A 19,875-nucleotide genomic window follows, 5' to 3' on the forward strand; every position below is an offset into this window, starting at 1 on the left:
AGGGCCTCTTCCTGACAACCCTGGCCGTTGGTTGTCGGGGTCTGCGGGCGGGGGGCTTATCGGGAGCCCCCTTTAATAAGGGGGCCCCCAGATCCCAGCCCCCTCCCCTATATGAATGAGTATGGGGTACATCGTACCCCTACCCATTCACCTGGGGAAAAAATTGTCAATAAAAAACACACTAGACAGGTTTTTAAAGTAGTTTATTAGGCAGCTCCAGGGGTCTTCCGCCTTCAGGGGTCTTTTCCGACTTCTCCGATCTCTCCGGCCTCTTCTCCCGGTGTCCGGTTCTTCCCCCGCTCTCCTCCGCTATCTTCTGCTCTTTTGCCACTCTCTTGCTAGCAGTGGCCCGGTCTTCTCCGCCATCTACTTCCCTCTTTTCTTCTGATGTTGACACAACACTCTCTCCCACTGTAATGCTGTGTTCACGGTGCGCAATGACTTATATAAGCTTGGGGGGTAGTCACCGGGTGGTGACCCCGCCCCTTATGATGGCACAGTCCCAGCATGCCCCGGGACTGTGACATCATAAGGGGCGGGGTCACCGGGTGGCATCACCCAGTGACCACGCCCCATGCCTATATAAGTCGTTGCGCACCGTGAACACAGCATTACAGCGGGAGAGAGCGTTGTGTAAACAACGGAAGAAGAGAAGAGGGAAGAAGACGGCAGAGAAGACCGGGCCTCCACTAGCAAGAGAGTGGCAAAAGAGCAGAGAGCGGGAGAAGAACCGGACACTGGGAGAAGAGGCCAGAGAAATCGGAAGAGACCCTCGAAGTCGGAAGAAAACCCCCGGAGCTGCCTAATAAACTACTTTAATTCAACATTAGTCATCTTTCTTTCTTATGCATTTATTTTGCATCTTAGGTTTCCCATCTAGGCACACTGCTTTTACCCTTCACAAGGGTTGTCCACTCACACATGGCCCACGATTTGTCTGTGTTGGTTGTTATCGCCCCCTTGGCGACCGGCAGTGCCCGGAGATGAGACCCTGCAATTTTTTGGCAACTTTTGATGCCGCACTGCCGCTGCACAGATGCAGATGTAAGTTTAATATGCAACCTGGTAACAAACCTTAATATACAATCTCCCCTTGTTTTTTATGTTTTGCTACTCCTACCTTATCCTTTTTGACCATTTAGAACTAATATTTTTTGTTTTTAGCTATTTTGCATGGTTTATGCTTCTGATGAGCGGCTATAAGGTCGCGAAACGCGTCAAGCCTTACACTTTACTACCATTCCACCATGGACCAACTTATATTCTCTACAGTTTTATTCATGTTTATAATCATTCAGTATATGAATTATGTTTATTATAATTTTTTTTTCCCCCTCCTCTCTTAATTTTTCGTTATATTCAGTATTGCTTTTAACTTGCCTTCATAAGACGTATCCATTGTATGTTTCAATGATTGTGGACTACTATGTAACTTATGTTGTAAATGATCAAATGCTTTAGGTGGTTATATACCCATCATTTGCTCTCAATTTTAATCAATGTTAGCGATGGAGGCAGTTACCCCTTTGGTTCCTGCCTCATTTAAAGTCCCAAAATTCCATTTCTTTTCTCATTATAAACTAATTAGGGATGGAAGCACATGGCAGCAGTCTATACAAAGCCTTAAACTTATGCACGGCCGTGGACTTCCATGGCCCTGTCATTTTCTAGTCAAAAAACATTTTTGTTTTTTGTTTAAAATTCTTTTCCTCAATATTAGAGAGAATCACGTATTCCCACAAACCCTTCTTAATTTGGTATATCCATGCTGGCATGTCTCATGTCTGCGTCGATGCATCTGTGTGTGTACCATTGGCGTTACCGATTTGTTTGTCTTGGTCTCTGATACGAACGCTGTGATGTGCAGCACGTCCTTCCCCTCCCCCTCACCACCCCATTGGGAGGTGGGATGGGAGGACGTACCATCTCCACATGTTGGCATTGCGCTGCACGGTTTGGGCGCGCTGCACACAGTGGCACACCACCCCCGTCTTAATGTCTCCCACTGGCGGACACACGGGAGAGGTGCACAGGTGCTAATCGCCCGACAGCTGAGCCGCCCAGGTGAAAGCGTTCCTCTCTCGAATGGTGTCTGTCCGATTGACACTTGGGGCAGGGCTGCGGTAGATGCAGCTACTTAGGCACCTTTGTGGGTCAGTTCACAGGCACATTTCTCACTCCACACATCCTGGATCACTTCCACTTACATTGATCATTCCTCTCATCTGCAACTCATAGGTAATTATTCACTATTACCCCCTGTGTTTCTGCTCTAATTTTCTACCTTTTATGTATTTTTAATTTTTTTTTTCTTCTTCCTTTACACCCCTCACCACTTACCGTTCACCTCACTCATTATCTTCACCTTTACAACCTATTTACATTCAACATTAGTCACCTTTCTTTCTTATGCATTTATTTTGCATCTTAGGTTTCCCATCTAGTCTCACTGCTTTTACCCTTCACAAGGGTTGTCCACTCACACACATGGCCCACGATTTGTCTGTGTTGGTTGGTATCGCCCCCTTGGTGACCACGGTGCCCGAAGATGAGACCCTGCAATTTTTTGGCGACTTTGATGCCACTGCGCAGATGCAGATGTAAGTTTAATATGCAACCTGGTAACAAACCTTCATATGCAATCTCCCCTTTTTTTATGTTTTCCTACCCCTACCTTATCCTTTTTGACCATTTAGAACTAACATTTTTTGTTTTTAGCTATTTTGCATGGTTTATGCTTCTGATGAGCGGCTATAAGGTCGCGAAACGCGTCAAGCTTTACTCTTTACTACCATTCCATCAATGACCAACTTATATTCTCTACGGTTTTATTCATGTTTATAATTATTCAGTATATGAATTATGTTTATTATAATTTTTTTTTTTCCCCCTCCTCTCTTAATTTTTCGTTATATTCAGTATTGCTTTTAACTTGCCTATGTTCATAAGACATATCCATTGTTTGTTCTAATGCTGTTTCAATGATTGTGGACTACTATGTAACTTATGTTGTAAATGATCAAATGCTTTTGGAGGTTATATACCCATCAAGTTGTATGTTAGATTATACAACATGAATAAACAGTGTTTCCCAGTCACTTGACTTCCTTTTGTGCTGCTGTGTGCTTCATATAAAGTCCCACCATTTGCTCTCAATTTTAATCTACTTTAAAAACCTGTCTAGTGTGTTTTTTATTGACACTTTTTTCCCCAGGTGAATGGGTAGGGGTATGATGTACCCCATACTCATTTACATAGGGTGGGGGGCTGGGACCTGGGGGCCCCCTTATTAAAGGGGGCTCCCGGATTCCAATAAGCCCCCTGCCCACAGACCCCGATAACCGACGGCCAGGGTTGTCGGGAAGAGGCCCTTGTCCTCATCAATATGGGGACAAGGAGCTTTAGGGTGGGGGCCGCAGGTTGCCCCCTTTCCCTAAAAGCACCCACCCCCCCATGTTGAGGGCATGCGGCCTGGTACTGTTCAGGAGGGGGGACGCTCGCTCATCCCCACCCCCTTTCCTGACTGGCCAGGCTGCGTGCTCGGATAAGGGTCTGGTATGGATTCTTGGGGGACCCCCATGCCGTTTTTTCGGCATAGGGGTCCCCCTTAAAAAATTCATACCAGACCTAAGGGACATTGTCGCCTCCCTCTCGCGCTCGCTGCAATAGGAAAATGTGTTTTTCCTATTGCAGCGAGCGCGAGATGTATAGTACCCTGTCGCCGAGAACCAGCGCGATAGGGTCACGCTGGAAACATTCTCGCGAGCAGGTACTGTAGCTGCCCTTGCGTCGTATTTGGTCCGTCGGACCAGCATACAGATGTGCTTCCCGATAGGAACTGGGTCCGGCAGAGTTCAAATCTATAGTCCATCTGATTTTCAACCAAAAAGGTCCTTTGGAAGTCCGATGAAGCCCACACACTGTCGGATTGTCCAACGGATTCGGTCTGTCGGATCAGTCCAGTTGAAAAGTCCTCTCGTGTGTACGCGGCATTAGGATGCCCCCCAAAAGTTGAACACAGTCAGATAACACTATAGGGTCAACTAAAGTATTAGAAAGTGTTTGCTTTGCAAAGTGAATGTTCATTTATCTTAGTAATTAAGGTGAAGATGTGTTTACTTCAATTATCCAAACAAACACAACAGAAAAAAAATATTGCTTTATTTACCTTGCACATAACTAGGTTTTTAAAGTGAAAATATTTTTTACTTATTAACTAAGCTCAGTGAACCTACCCTTGCAAAGTGAATAGTCACTTTGCTAACAGTCTGTGCCTCACTGTATTTAGGTCTTACAACCACACAAGCACTTCAGCTTCTCGATATACCATAGAAAAAGGAAGAGCATTTGACAGGTAATTTTCATGCCATAATTTTACATGATTTAAGTAATATATTTAGATGCAGGTGATGGTGCCATGCCAGCAGCCTCCAACACTTTGCTGTTGTGACCAAATGCCTGGCCATTCTAACAGTTAAAGCTTCTAGACTTAAAATAAAACAGCAAGTTTACCAGCTAGCCAGCATAATTAACATTGTTTCAACAATTTGTGTTATAAACAGAGGTTTTAGTTGCACAACACTTGCAAATATAAGTGAAAGCCAGCCATACTGCCTCAAAGGCCCTCCGTGTAGTGTGGTCCATAGCTCTAATCTAAGAGAGCTTCCATCTTGGAACATACAGTATCTCACAAAAGTGAGTACACCCCTCACATTTTTGTAAATATTTTATTATATCTTTTCATGTGACAACACTGAAGAAATTGCCAAGACCCTGAAACTGAGCTGCAGCACAGTGGCCGAGACCATACAGCGGTTTAACAGGACACGCTGCACTCAGAACAGGCCTTGCCATGGTCAACCAAAGTTGAGTGCACGTGCTCAGCGTCATATCCAGGGGTTGTCTTGGGAAATAGACGTATGAGTGCTGCCAGCATTGCTGCAGAGGCTGAAGGGGTGGGGGGTCATCCCGTCAGTGCTCAGACTATACACCCCACACTGCATCAAATTGGTCTGCATGGCTGTTGTCCCAGAAGGAAGCCTCTTCTAAAGATGATGCACAAGACAGCCCACAAACAGTTTGCTGAAGAGAAGCAGACTAAGAAAATGGATTACTGGAACCATGTCCTGTGTTCTGCTGAGACCATGATAAATGTATTTGGTTTAGATGGTGGCAAGCGTGTGTGGTGGCAACCAGGTGATCAGTACAAAGACAAGCGTGTCTTGCCTACAGTCAAGCATTATGGTGGGAGTGTACTGGTCTGGGGCTACATAAGTGCTGCCGACACTGGGGAGCTACAGTTCATTGAGGGAACCACGAATGTCAACATGTACTGTGACATACTGAAGCAGAGCATGATCCCCTCCCTTCGGAGACTGGACCCACAGGGCAGTATTCCAACATGAAAACAACCCCAAACACACCTCCAAGATGACCACTGCCTTGCTAAAGAAGCTGAGATTTAAGGTAATGGACTGGTCAAACATATATTCAGACCTAAACCCTATTGAGAATCTGTGGGGCATCTTCAAACAGAAGGTGGAGGAGCGCAAGGTCTCTAACATCCACCAGCGTTGTGATGTCATCATGAAGGAGTGGAAGAGGACTCCAGTGGCAACCTGTGAAGCTCTGGTGAACTCCATGCCGAAGAGGGTTAAGGCAGTGCTAGAAAATAATGGTGGCCACACAAAATATTGACACTTTGGGCCCAATTTGGACATTTTTACTTAGGGTTGTACTCACTTTTGTTGCCAGTGGTTTAGACATTAATGGGTGTGTGTTGAGTTATTTTGAGGAGACAGCAAATTTACACTATTATACAAGCTGTACTCCTCACTACTTTACATTGTAGCAAAGTGTAATTTCTTCAGTGTTGTCACATGAAAAGATATAATAAAATATTTACAAAAATATGAGGGGTGGACTCACTTTTGTGAGATACTGCACATAGATATGAAAAGCAGGGGAGAAATGCCTCACGGTAACCCATTCCTCCTTAAAGTGGAAGATCAAAATCTAACTAAGACTAATCCTACACTCCCCCACACCCACCCTTATTCTAGGACTAATCTATCTATCCTGTGAAAGAAAATGAAGCTGCTGCAGTCCAGTCACATGCTCTCCCTAGCAGCAACTTCAGTGTAGAGGAGGGATCACAAATAACAGCTGCAAATGCTTGTGTGGTGACATCCATCCATATGCTTACTATGGGGCATCTGTTGTCGGCTGCCCCTCCTCTACACTAAGGCCAGTGCTGAGATCTGATCATGTGACCAGACCATAACGGATTTAGAATAGGATATTATAAGCATCTTTTCTTTCACAGGGTCGATATAATAATCTTAGAATGGGGGTGGAAGTAGGTTTAGCCTTAGTTAGATTTTAATTGAACTTCCACTTTATGGGTGCAAGGGCACACCAGAATCCATGCACAGCACAACAGCAGTCGAAGACCTCCAGCGTGTTCCTGCAACAAATCCTGCAAGTAAAACATAAATGGCAACTGCTTTAATTGATTTTTTTAGTAGGTTCCTTAACCGCTTGCCGCCCGCTGTCTGTCATATGGCGGCGAGGCGGCGTGGCTCTTGTTCTGGGAGGGCAATATATGACGCCCTGCCTTTCAAACAGGGAATGCGCGCGATCGTGCGCGCGCATCCCTGTACCCTCGGTGGCGGCGTGTCACGGAGACACCGCTCGCCACCAAGGGGGGTAAACAGCCATTGGGCATTGCTGTTTACCACGTGATCGGCCGTGATGAAGTCACGGCCAATGACAGCTGGTACCGCCCCATTGTGCACAGCACATGCGCGCGATCGGGAGCGCGCAAGCGCGTGCACGTCGGTGGCGGCGTGTTCCCGGGAACACTGCTCGTCACCGACGATGGTAAACAGCCATTGGCCGGCGACTGTTTACCATGTGATCGGCTGTGATCCTTTCACAGCCGATCACTAAATGTAAACACAGAACGGTAACTACCTGTTACCAGCTCTTCCCTCCTCACACACTGTTTCCAGTGTGAGGAGAGATGAGCTAGGAGCAGTGAGTTACCAATCTGTGTCTGCATTGTACTGCACAAGCACAACACTTGTCCCATCGCCCCCCCCCCCCAATTGTCATCTGTCACCCAACAGTCACCCCATAAAGTGCACCTGTCACATAAGACTGCCATCAGTGACCATCAGCCGTCACCTGTCAGCCATCACCCATCACTCGTCACTCAGTGATGTCAGCCATTACCCGTCACCCATCACTGATCATCAGCCATTACGCGTTACCCATCAGTGACCATCAGCCACCACCCGTCACCCATCAGCCATCACCCATCAGTGACGTCAGCCATTACCCATCCCCCATCAGTGACGTCAGCCATTACCCGTCACCCATCAGTGAGGTCAGCCATTACCCGTCACCCATCAGTGACTTCAGCCATTACCCGTCAGCCATTACCCATCAGTGACCGTCAGCCATTACCCGTCACCCATCAGTGACCGTCAGCCATTACCCATCACCCATCAGTGACCGTCAGCCATTACCCGTCACCCATCACTGACCGTCAGCGGTGCACCCATCATCCATCAGTGACCGTGGCCTGTCACCCGTTTGTGACCATCACCCGTCAGTGACCATCACCCATCAGTGACCATCGCCTGTCACACTGTCATCACCTATCAGTGAACGTCACCTGCCTCCCATCTCACAGCCCATCAGTGACCGTCACCTGCCACCTGTCACACAGCCATCAGCATCATGTCCAAAAAATTATACACCAGTGAGGAGGCGTTCCAGATCCTCTCCATGACTGATGAGAGCAACGGGGAGTTCTCATCAGATTCCAATTCTTATTCCGAATCAAATTCGGCATTTGAACCCAATAGTGAATCGGCAAATGATTCAGGGGAAGAATGGGTCCCTCCTAAAAGGGCATGGCCCTCTGGAAACCAGGATTATATTCCAAGGCCCAGTACCAGCGCTGCCACCAGCAATAGGCCCCAAGAACAAATTCCCAGGCCCAGTACAAGCGCTGCCGCCAGCGATAGGCCCAGGGAACAAATGCCCAGTACCAGCGCTGCCGCCAGCAATAGGCCCCAGGAACAAATGCCCAGACCCAGTACCAGTGCTGCCACATCACGCCTGAGTACCAGCACAGGAAATTCAATTCCCCAACTACTGGAGTGTCACGTCCCCCAAGAGCCAGGGCCTCTACATATATGCCAGATGGTCTTGCCAACCCAACATGGCTGCCATCCGACTCGGGATCACCAATTATTCCCCCATTCACAGCACAGCCAGGTGTGCAGGCCAACACCCAAAATTTCACAACGATTGATTTTTTTTTATCTGTTTTTGCCCGACACTTTGCTGCAATTCATTGTGGACCAGACAAATTTATATGCCCAGCAATATATTGCCAACAACCCCCAATCATCCTATGCCTGTCCATTTGAGTGGAGAGATCTGAATTTAGAGGAGTTCAAATTGTTTATGGGCCTCACCCTAAACATGGGGCTTACAAAAAAAAATAAAGGACATGCCTACTGGTCCACCAACCCCATCCACAACATGCCCATTTATTCTGCCGTAATGGCCAGGTCCCGATATGAAATGATAATGCGTTTTCTTCATTTTAGCGACAACACCCAGTGCCCTCCCCGCAATCATCCAAATTACGACAAATTATATAAACTTCGCCCACTGATAAATTTCTTTTCCCAACAATTTGCAGAACTCTATGTCCCTGATCAGAATATATGTGTCGATGAGTCCCTGGTACCCTTTTCAGGCCGGCTAGGAATAAAGCAATATATTCCTAGCAAAAGGGCCAGATACGGAGTAAAATTATACAAGCTTCGTGAGAGAGCCACAGGATATTTGTATGCGTTCCGCATATACGAAGGAATAGATTCCCAGCTCCAGCCCCCTGAGTACCCGGCCTACACGGGCACAACTGGAAAGATTGTATGGGACTTGGCATACCTGCTTCTGAGCAAAGGATATCACATATACCTCGACAATTTATACACTGGCCTGCCCCTTTTCAAACACCTATACATTTCAAAAACCCTGGCCTGCGGAACCTCCAGAAAAAATAGGAAGGGCTTCCCACAATCTCTAGCAAACAAAAAGCTGCGAAGGGGGGAAAGAGCAGCATTGAGATGCAACAAAGTGCTGGCCTTGAGGTGGAAGGATAAAAAGGACGTGCACATGATGTCCACCATCCATGACGACACTACAATTGAGGTTCAAAGAAGAAGAGGTCCCATTGAAAAGCCAGTATGTGTCCAAGATTATAATCTCTACATGGGGGGGTGGATTTCAATGATCTAATGATTCAGCCCTATTTGTCGATAAGGAGGTCCTGATTCTGGTACAAGAAGGTAGCAATTTATCTCATACATTTGGCCGTTTATAATTCTAATGCATAGAAGAAGTTGTTACGTCCATCATCTATCACCAAAGACCCCCCCTGAAGACCTTCGTTCTGAGGCTGTTTGCCGACTTCATGAGCGCCACTTCCCCTTCAACATTCCACCATCTGAAGCAGGCCGAAGACGGCAAAAAAAATGTCAGGTGTGCACCAAAAGCGGATTTCAAAAAGATACCATCTACCAGTGTCCCTCCCAACCTGGCCTTTGTATTGGTGAATGCTTCCAACTTTATCATACATCCCTAAAATATTAGCCCATATTTTTAACCATTTCCCCATTTTCATCATCTGTGCTGACCATTTTCCATGCTTCCCCAAATAACCATGCCACTGCCTTCCATGTTAACTGACCCTGGCCTGTTTTTTGACTATGCCTCTGCCTACCATTTGGACTGCTTCCACGTGAACTGACCCTGGCCTGTTTTTTGACTATGCCTCTGCCTACCGTTTGGACTGCTGCCACGTGAACTGACCCTGGCCTGTTTTGTGACTATGCCTCTGCCTACTGTTTGGACTGCCTCCATGTGAACTGACCCTGGGCTGTTTTATCAACTACGCTAATGCCTACCATTTGGACTGCTTGCACGTGAACTGACCCTGGCCTGTTTTATGGACTATGCTTTTGCCTACCGCTTGGACTGATCTGTTACCCTGCTACTGTAGTACACAGGGGTCTCACATATGTGAGGGGCTCCAGAATTGTTTTTCCGGATGGAGAAAACAATTTTTTTTTGTTTTCTCTGGGTTTCGGAATTTCTGGATTAGGGTCTGGAGTCCGGAGATTTGGGTGCGTCGAAGCCTCTACCCCTGTGCACAGGTCTTACCTGATTGTGGCCCTCAGCCTGTTGCTGACTTACTGCCATCATGCCTCTGCCTGCCGCATGAACGGACCACACCGCTACCTGGACTATGCAAATAATTAGCTGTAGCAAGAGGCAGTATGTTTGTTTATGAAGGGCTGGAGAGCGGTACAATGAGTGTCTGCAGGTAACAGTGTACCAGGACCAATATTATGGCTGTGCTGGCTGTCTCTGCCTGGACAATTTCTATGGACTGTGCTGTGCTGACAATATTCTTGTGCTGACTATAGACAATATTCCTGCCTGCTGCCTGGATAATTACTATTGCTGTGGCTAAGCACATCCCTTCCCCTGCTGCCTGGACCAATGCTCTCCTCTGCAGATACTACTAAAAGCACAGGTAATGCTTTTTTTTTTTACCCTTTCCGCAATATCATTTATTTTGGAATGTAATTCTTGGTATGTACATGCTATGTGTTAGAAATATGAAGGGCCTTCAAAAATGATAGGTTGCCAGGAAATTATATATGTCATTTATGCTCCTAGAATGCCTGATGTTGCTACTTGGATGTTGGGCCTCTGTATGTGGCCAGGCTGTGTAAAAGGCTCACACATGTGGTATCGCCATACTCAGGAGGAGTAGCAGAATGTATTTTGTCATCTTTGCTATGTACATGCTATGTGTTGGATGGATAAATGGACAACTTTGTGTAAAAAAAAAATGCGTTTTCATTTTTTTTCCACATTTTCCAAAAACTTCTGGGAAAAAATGAACCGTTCAAAAGACTCATTATGCCTCATCCATTATACATTGGGGTGTTTGCTTTCCAAAATGGGGTCATTTTGGGGGCAATTTCCTTGTCCTGGTGCTCCAGGGCCTTCAAAAGTGTAATAGGTGGTTGAGAAATGAGATGTGTCATTTATGCTTGTAGAACGCCTGAAGATGCTACTTCAATATGGGGCCTTTGTATGTGGCCAGGCTGTGTAAAAGTCTCACACATGTGGTATCGCCATACTCGGGAAGAGTAGCAGAATATATTTTGGGGTGTAATTTGTTGTATGCATATGCTCTGTGAAAGAAATAACCTGTTAAATATGACAATTTTGTAAAAAAAAAAAAAAATCTTAATTTTGCAAAGAATTGTGGGAAAAAATTACAACTTAAAAAACTCACCATGCTACTTACTTAATGCCTTGGAATGTCTACTTTCTAAAAAAAGGGGTCATTTGGGGGGTATTTGTATTTTCCTGACTTGTTAGTATCTCAAAAAATGAGATAGGCCTTCAGTACATCAGGTGTGATCAGATGTGATCAATTTTCAGTGATTGGCACCATAGTTTGTAGACTCTATAACTTTCACAAAGACCAAATAATTTACACTTATTAGGGTTATTTTTACCGAAGATATGTAGCAGTATAAATTTTGGCCAAAATTTATGAACAAAAATGACTAAATTTGCAAAATTTTATGACAGAAACAAAGAAAAGGCATTTTTTCACAAAATTTACGGACTTTTTTATTTATAGCACAAAAAATAAAAAACCCACTAGTGATTAAATACCACCAAAAGAAAGCTCTATTTTTGTGAAAAAAAGGACGCAAATTTCATATGGGTACAATGTTGCATGACTGAGTAATTGTCATTCAAAATGTGAGAGCGCTGAAAGCTGAAAATTGGTCTGGGCAGGAAGGGGATGTAAGTGCACTGTATTGAGGTGGTTAAGTAAGGTGAACATGAAAAGCTCCTTCCATGTGTACCTTACTTTAAAAAGCTAGTTATAAATTAAAACTTCCAGCCTAATCATTTAAAGCCTGTTTAGTCTTAACATGAAAAAAAAAAAAAAAAAATCAGCACAAGAGACACAAGTTACGATCAATGCAAATCATCCCTTGTGGTGCTGGCTGCACATTTAGTTGAAATCTTCAGTCTTCTGACTGTGCAGTCTGCCTCCTCTTTTCACAGATCACTTTTCATGCACAGAAGCTATAGTACAGCTTCTATGAATGGAGGAGGTGGATAAAAGAGCAGGAATACTTGTCACTCTTGATAAGTGTCTGTGACAGGTCCCTCAGCTCATATAAACGCTGCTGCACTGGAAGATTACTACTGCTTGGGTATGGGGGGGGGATCAGAGGACCAAAGAAATCCTTAGCCAGCAGTACAAGGGACACTTTGCATTGATTGTAAGTATGGTCTCTTGTGCTATTTTTTTTTTTTTTTTTTTTTATATTTTGTCTAAACTTAGGCTTTAAGCCTCCTGTATATTCCTACTATCCTGGGACAATATGAATGTGTAAAGAGTAGGAGGTAACAGCAGGCTCCAACACTGCCTGCAAGTCTGAGTACCCCAGGAATCAGCAATAATGGCAGGTTATCAAAAATTGTGGTAGGTATAATGTATACAGGCATGTCTAGGTGCTTGTACTTTATACCTTGTGACAGACTCACCCGGGATAGAGGCTTTTGGAGGGGACTGAATGTGAGCCTCTTGCCTACAGATTATGGGCCTTGGCATTTGGGGTACCCTTAAGGTGTTGTTACTTTGGCTTCGGGTCCTTGTCCCCCAGGATACACAGACTCTGGGGACCCTGTATTTTCCATAGTAGCAATAGTGACTGAGTCATACTGTTGGGACTCATACTGTGAGAAGATGCTAATGTCATCAACTCCACTCACCTGTCTGATGTCAGCTATAATGTGTTTAATGTAAATGAGTTTAGTCTGGCTTACCACAGGTTCTAAGGGTATTCAACTCATTGTTGTTTGTTCTAATTAACCCTGTGTTGATGTTTATGGTAATGTGTGTTGAATAGTCAATGAGTTAGGAGACGTAGTCACCTAGGCTGTATAAAGAATTAGATAATTAGCTCATGTTAATTAGATTACAGTTGTATTGTTAGAGGAGGTTCCAACGGCATATAAAGTCTTGTAATTTTGATTCTAAATAAAACAGTTCATGTTAGCATCTAAGCAAGTGTCGCCTTGTTTTGTGCTTGGAAGCATTTGGAATATCTGATATCTCTATCCAGACTACAAGGAAGTGGTTAACTGACGGAAGCACTCAAGTGGAGTGAGGGACGTTCCGTGACATACCTGTAGCAATTTTTATATGTATTTTTTTTATGACGGTCTCTTTAAGCATTTGACAAATTGGCTATTATATTATACATAAAAGGGGATCTTTAATGTATTGCTACCTCACAAGCAATGAAAAAAATATATAAATTCAATACAAATGTCACTGTTTAAAGAGTAAAACATGGAAATACACAGAAAGCAAATTTGCATATCTATAAGGATATACCAGAAACATTCTTCTGTGTAAATAAGGCTTACCTGTGCCATTTTCAGTGTTATTGAGAGGTTGTGATTTGGAATGAGTTTGATTTCTCCATTCCAATAAAGCTTCATTAAAATATTTTGCAGATTCCTCTTCATTAAAGCTTCCATGCAGCAAAGACCCAGAAGTGTTCGGAAAATACAATTTTCTCGCTTCTGAGCTAAAACCCTGGAGAAGTTTGAAATCGAGCTTGAGAATATTTTGTACAAATTAGCACTGCTTTGTAAATATTTGTACACAGTCAACCAGTAAATGTTAGAGGGGTTTTTTTTTGTGAAACTGATCATGTTTTAATAGGAAATGGAAAAAGTATTTATGGCAAATATACAAACTACATATGTACATGTACATACGTGTAAATGCAGTATGTGCTAAAAAGTACATACATACAGAGTATATACTGTAGATGTATACGTCTGAGTAAATGGAACAGGACTTGATTATATATATATATATATATATATATATATATATATATATAGTGAAAGGCCAGTGCTCTGTCACTGTAAGAAGAGGCAGTATGGGCACAGCACCAGGTGTGACATTGGTTGACAGAGGTGTGGACAATATTGGAGTAGCTTAGGTTAGGATCGACAGGGTTTGCGTCATCTACAGAGAAAACAGGATATTCCTCAAAGCTTATTAAGTTCTAGTGTGGGTCCTGGAGTCCAGAGGCTTTGTAAAGCTTTGGGGGGGGGGGGGGAATTAAGCCTCCAACCTGAGGTCTACATGTATCCTGTTACCATCCCTCACTAATCATCATGGTGCCACCCGACCAGTTTGTCAATAACAAAATGTTATGTCTGCAAACATTTAGACCTCGTTTGTCTCCCTTTCTTGCCAAGTGCCATCATTTAATGGACAATTTACTTCAACTGTCCCATCAATAAAATCACCAGCACCTCTGACAACACCTCCTCTAAAATTAGCACCAATGAACCAATCTCATTATGCACAATAAATGTCATTCATATACAGTGGGGATGGAAAGTATTCAGACCCCCTTAAATTTTTCACTCTTTGTTATATTGCAGCCATTTGCTAAGCTTAATGTACACATAGCACCCCATATTGACAGAAAAACACAGAATTGACATTTTTGCAGAATTATTAAAAAAGAAAAACTGAAATGTCACATGGTCCTAAGTATTCACACCCTTTGCTGTGCCACTCATATTTAACTCAGGTGCTGTCCATTTTTTTCTGATCATCTTTGAGATGGTTCTACACCATCATTTGAGTCCAGCTGTGTTTGATTATACTGACTGGACTTGATTAGGAAAGCCACGCACCTGTCTATATAAGACCTTATAGCTCACAGTGATGTCAGAGCAAATGAGAATCATGAGGTCAAAGGAACTGCCTGAAGAGCTCAGAGACAGAATTGTGGCAAGGCACAGATCTGGCCAAGGTTACAAAAAAATTTCTGCTGCACTTAAGGTTCCTAAGAGCACAGTGGCCTCCATAATCCTTAAATGGAAGACGTTTGGAACAACCAGAACCCTTCCTAGAGCTGGCCGTCCGGCCAAACTGAGCTATCGGGGGAGAAGAGCCTTGGTGAGAGAGGTAAAGTAGAACCCAAAGATCACTGTGGCTGAGCTCCAGAGATGCAGTTGGGAGATGGGAGAAAGTTGTAGAAAGTCAACCATCACTGCAGCCCACCACCAGTCGGGGCTTTATGGCAGAGTGGCCCGACGGAAGCCTCTCCTCAGTGCAAGACACATGAAAGCCTGCATGGAGTTTGCTAAAAAACACCTGAAGGACTCCAAGATAGTGAGAAATAAGATTCTCTGGTCTGATGAGAACAAGAGAGAACTTTTTGGCCTTAGTTCTAAGCGGTATGTGTGGAGAAAACCAGGCACTGCAGGGACAGGACGAATGGTTGCAATTGAGGAAAAGATGAATGCGGCAAAGTACAGGGATATCCTGGATGAAAACCTTCTCCAGAGTGCTCAGGACCTCAGACTAAGCCAAAGGTTTACCTTCCAACAGGACAATGACCCTAAGCACACAACTAAAATAACGAAGGAGTGGCTTCATAACAACTCCGTGACTGTTCTTGAATGGCCCAGCCACAGCCCTGACTTAAACCAAATTGAGCATCTCTGGAGAGACCTAAAAATGGCTGTCCACCAACCTTTACCATCCAACCTGACAGAACTGGAGAGGATCTGCAAGGAGGAATGGCAGAGGATCCCCAAATGCAGGTGTGAAAAACTTGTTGCATCTTTCCCAAAAAGACTCATGGCTGTATTAGATCAAAAGGGGCTTCTACTAAATACTGAGCAAAGGGTCTGAATACTTAGGACCATGTGATATTTCAGTTTTTCTTTTTTAATAAATCTGCAAAAATGTCAACAATTCTGTGCTTTTCTGTCAATATGGGGTGCTATGCGTACATTAATGAGGAAAAAATGAACTTAAATGATTTTAGCAAATGGGTGCAATATAACAAAGAGTGAAAAAGTTAAGGGGGTCTGAATACTTTCCATCCCCACTGTATACAACATGCGCTCATAAGCAGAAACTGGTATTGGTACCACATAAAGTCAGATTCGACCAGCATACCAGAGCACAGGGGACCTGCCATGGACAAATGAATGACAAAGTCCTGTGTTCTAAAACTAAGGGAAGAGTTCTCAGCTGTCTGTAGAAGAAGGAATCTCTTAATGCCACTTTTTTTAGAGCTGCTAGTCACTAACATAACATGAGACGGCTGAACAAGTATTTTAACTCTTTTTCCAGATGTAAAAATGGAAGATTTAAAGTTTAGCTGTCCTTTAATATTTGTACAGGCAGTCTTTAGTATTTGTACAGACAGTACAATACACGATGGAACTGATGTATGAAATCTGATAAGTAAAGTCACATAGCAACCAATCAGATTCAGTGTTTTATTTTTGTTCTGCCCAGAAAAAAAAGCTAACATTTTACCAGTTTTAACCTTATACTTTCCTTTCCTCTACTTTTTGTCCTAATCAATGCGTGTATGTGAATTGATTCCTCTTTAACAATATATACAGAACACTTACCTCGTTACCAGCTGCTCCTTTCCCCTCAAAGGAAGTAAATTCAGCTGAGATTGTCCGCTCAGTAAAAAGCTTGTCTTTTTCAAGTCTTCCACTGGACTCATCAAGATTCAGTTCTTTTTTGAATGCATGCAAAGCATCTAATTTGCCATCTTGAGATTTCCCCTGCAATATGAAATATTAGAAGTAAACTGAATTACTAAACAATTTCACTGCTGACATAAATGCATTAAATTAGCAACCCACCGGCTCCCAGTATGTTGTGCAGATATTTCCAGTGGACATTTCACTTTTGCAGTACTTTCTGTACGAGCTAAATTTCTTGTCGAATTGTCTGCACTTAGCTCATTATTTAAAAAATATGCAAATTGGCACAGAAGAAGTGTACTTAAGGAAACTACTAAAGATGAACAGAATTGTTTCTTCGGCAATATTCTCTTCTGCAGCTCTGAGTACATTTATCTTTTCAAACCGAAGAATAAAAAGGCACTGTTAAGTCCAGGTTATGCTGAAATTGGAATGCAATGCAGGGCATTGTCAGATTTGACATATTTTATTTTTATGGCATTAAGCTTTGCATGTGTTGGCAGTTGTAGTTCAATTAAATTAAAAAGTAAAGCCCTCGCTGCTTCATTTAAAATGCTCTTTTATATGGTCTGCAGGTGTATCTTAAGAGGCAGTTACTTATGTAAGACTGCACATTTAAGACGTTCATTTCCATACTAAACAAGACACATCTCTGCTTAATATCAAACTAACTATAATGCAAGAGGAGAAGAAAAACAGTAAAAAATGTGAGCTAGAATTTATTAAATGAAAAAACATTCACTGAAGTCACACACCGACAGAATAAAAGAGTTTAGAGGTTGTAGCTGCTTAATAGTTGCCAAGGAAGAAATCACAGAAATGTCCTGGTGCCAGGGGGACTTACTGGCTCAGACTTCAGATGATAGGGGGCAACATAAAATCATTGACATTACCTTCTCTGACCTGATATTCTTACAAATGCTAAAAATTGTAGCAAAGAGACAATGATTATGATTTAGACTACAAAGATGATGTATTCCCATGCTGCTGATTTACCTTCTTGTTGGCATCTGTCTCATTGACAACGCACTGATTTCAGTTTGTTGCAAAGAAACACAAGATTAAAAATGAACTGAACTGAACTGTGAAAGCTGTGTCCACAAAAAAGGCAAGCATGGGGCAAATGAGTAGTCACCTGTATAGACAGCTCAGTCCTCGCTCTTCACTAAGCAGCGAGCTGGTGACTGTCAGTCACTGGTTCTCTGTTTTGCCCCTCTAGTGCTGGATCACCGGGCTGTGGAAGGGGCATGAACAGTTGCCTCAGTCTCTCAGTGGTGCACTGAGAGGCTGAGCCAGCGGTGCACTAGGGGGCTGAGCCAGCTGCCAATCTAGGCATCTGGGATGATCCTGACTGTAAAGTCGGGATCGATCCAGAGCCTGGATCAGCTGAGTGATATCAGCCGGCAGTGGACTTTAGCCTTCTATCAGCTAAAAAGATGTTTTAGACTACAAAGGTGATCTATTCCCATGCTGCTGAATTATTTAACTTCTTGTTGGCAACTGCCTCAATTTATGAAAGGTAGTCCAATTTATGGTAGTCCAAGAAATAAAGTCAACGTAAAGTCCAATTGATGGTTTTTATACTGCCAGCCTTTGATAAGATGAAACTGAAGCAAGATGGGTAACCTCTGTGGTTTGTTCATGGTTCAGAGGATGGAAATGTGTAGTTCAAGTCTCTAACATCAATGAATTTCACTTGAATTTTATTATTGTTAGAGAAGTAAAGAATGGGTCATACAACCCTTTAACAAATGTTACTTAGGGCTGAAATATACCATTAGTCAAAGACCATTCAAGCGTCTATATAATCCTGCTTGTGAATAAACTGGGGTTGAGTTTCTTAAAGTGATTCTAAGGCCAGAAGTTTTTTTTTTTTTTTACATTCCATACATTAACCACTTGAGCTCCAGAAGGTTTTAATCGCTCTTATGACCAGGCTATTTTTTGCTATTCAGCACTGCACTACTGTAACTGGCAATTGCGCGGTCATGCAACACTTGAGAAACGTGAATAATTATTAAAGTTATTCAATATCTACAGTACCTAGAGATCAGACACATGTAATATTACTGTTTGCAATTCTTTATGTAATCTTATCATTCTTTTAGTTTTGAAGCATAGCGCCACTTTAAATTTGTAAACAATGATTTTATACTTTGTTATAAAACATATCCAATAAAGTAAAATTTCCTTATAAATCTAGGCCAAAATTTATCCTGCCGCACGTCTTTGGTACCGAAAAATCCCAATAAGTGTATATTAAATTGGTTTGTGTGAAAGTTAGCGACTACAAACTATGAGAGGTGATAGATAGATAGATAGATAGATAGATAGATAGATAGATAGATAGATAGATAGATAGATAGATAGATAGATAAGAGACATACACACACTGGATATAAAAAGTCTACACACTCCTGTTAAAATGTCAGGTTTCTGTGATGTAAAAAAATATATGAGACAAAGATAAATAATTTCAGAACTTTTTCCACCTTTAATGTGACCTATAAACTGTACAACTCAATTAAAAAACAAACTATTTTTTTTAGGGTAATTAAGTAAAAATAAAAAAAAATTAAATAATGTGGTTGCATAACAGTAAGGTACCTGTGGTAGGTAGTGTCGGAAGTAGAGCTTGTATGCTGAGGATTCAGACGAAAACTTAGTCAGGCAGGTCAAGTCGGCAACAGATCAGGCAAAGCGGTACAAAATCAAAATCCAAAATAATGGTCAGACAGGCGGAGGTCATACATGGGCTGGTGGTGAAGTACCAGATCAGCAAGAAGGAGAATGGTCAAGAATTCAGACAGAGGTTCAATAAACTGTAGTCCAAATCACAGAGTTATTAATACACCCAGGGAGCTAGTCCAAACAAACGGGCACTGAGTAACAGGAAGTGCAGCTATTTATGGGCTGCATGATTGTACACTGTCAGCAGCTGGCAGCAGGTGGAGCTAGTGAGTCCAAGGCAATGCATCAAGCTGGGAGAACATTGCAATAACTCCAGAGCTCCTCTGTGGCACAACAGGTAAGACTGCAGCTGTGGGACCAGGAACATCCTGGTTCAAAGAAATCCAGGTACATTACAGAGCCCCCTCCCCAGTGGACCCCTCAGGGGGCCTAACGGGGCTTAGCGGGAAAGGAGGCATGGAGGTCTTGAATAATATTTTTCACCCACTGATCTGCTGCTGG

General features: G+C 43.1%; 1 protein-coding gene across 2 annotated transcripts in view; it reads right to left on the minus strand.

The window, feature by feature from the left end:
* Positions 1 to 19,875, minus strand: part of ZBBX (zinc finger B-box domain containing) — a 427,325-nt gene that overhangs the window by 284,162 nt on the left and 123,288 nt on the right. For both annotated transcript variants that reach the window (XM_073626142.1, XM_073626141.1), the window contains exons 8-9: positions 16,600 to 16,761; positions 13,564 to 13,735 (exon numbers count right to left, since the gene is read on the minus strand). In XM_073626142.1, the coding sequence (XP_073482243.1) occupies positions 13,564 to 13,735; positions 16,600 to 16,761 (334 nt within the window). The remainder of the gene's footprint in view (positions 1 to 13,563; positions 13,736 to 16,599; positions 16,762 to 19,875) is intronic.

This window comes from Aquarana catesbeiana, linkage group LG04 (assembly GCF_042186555.1).
Source record: "Aquarana catesbeiana isolate 2022-GZ linkage group LG04, ASM4218655v1, whole genome shotgun sequence".
Lineage (NCBI taxonomy): Eukaryota > Metazoa > Chordata > Amphibia > Anura > Ranidae > Aquarana > Aquarana catesbeiana.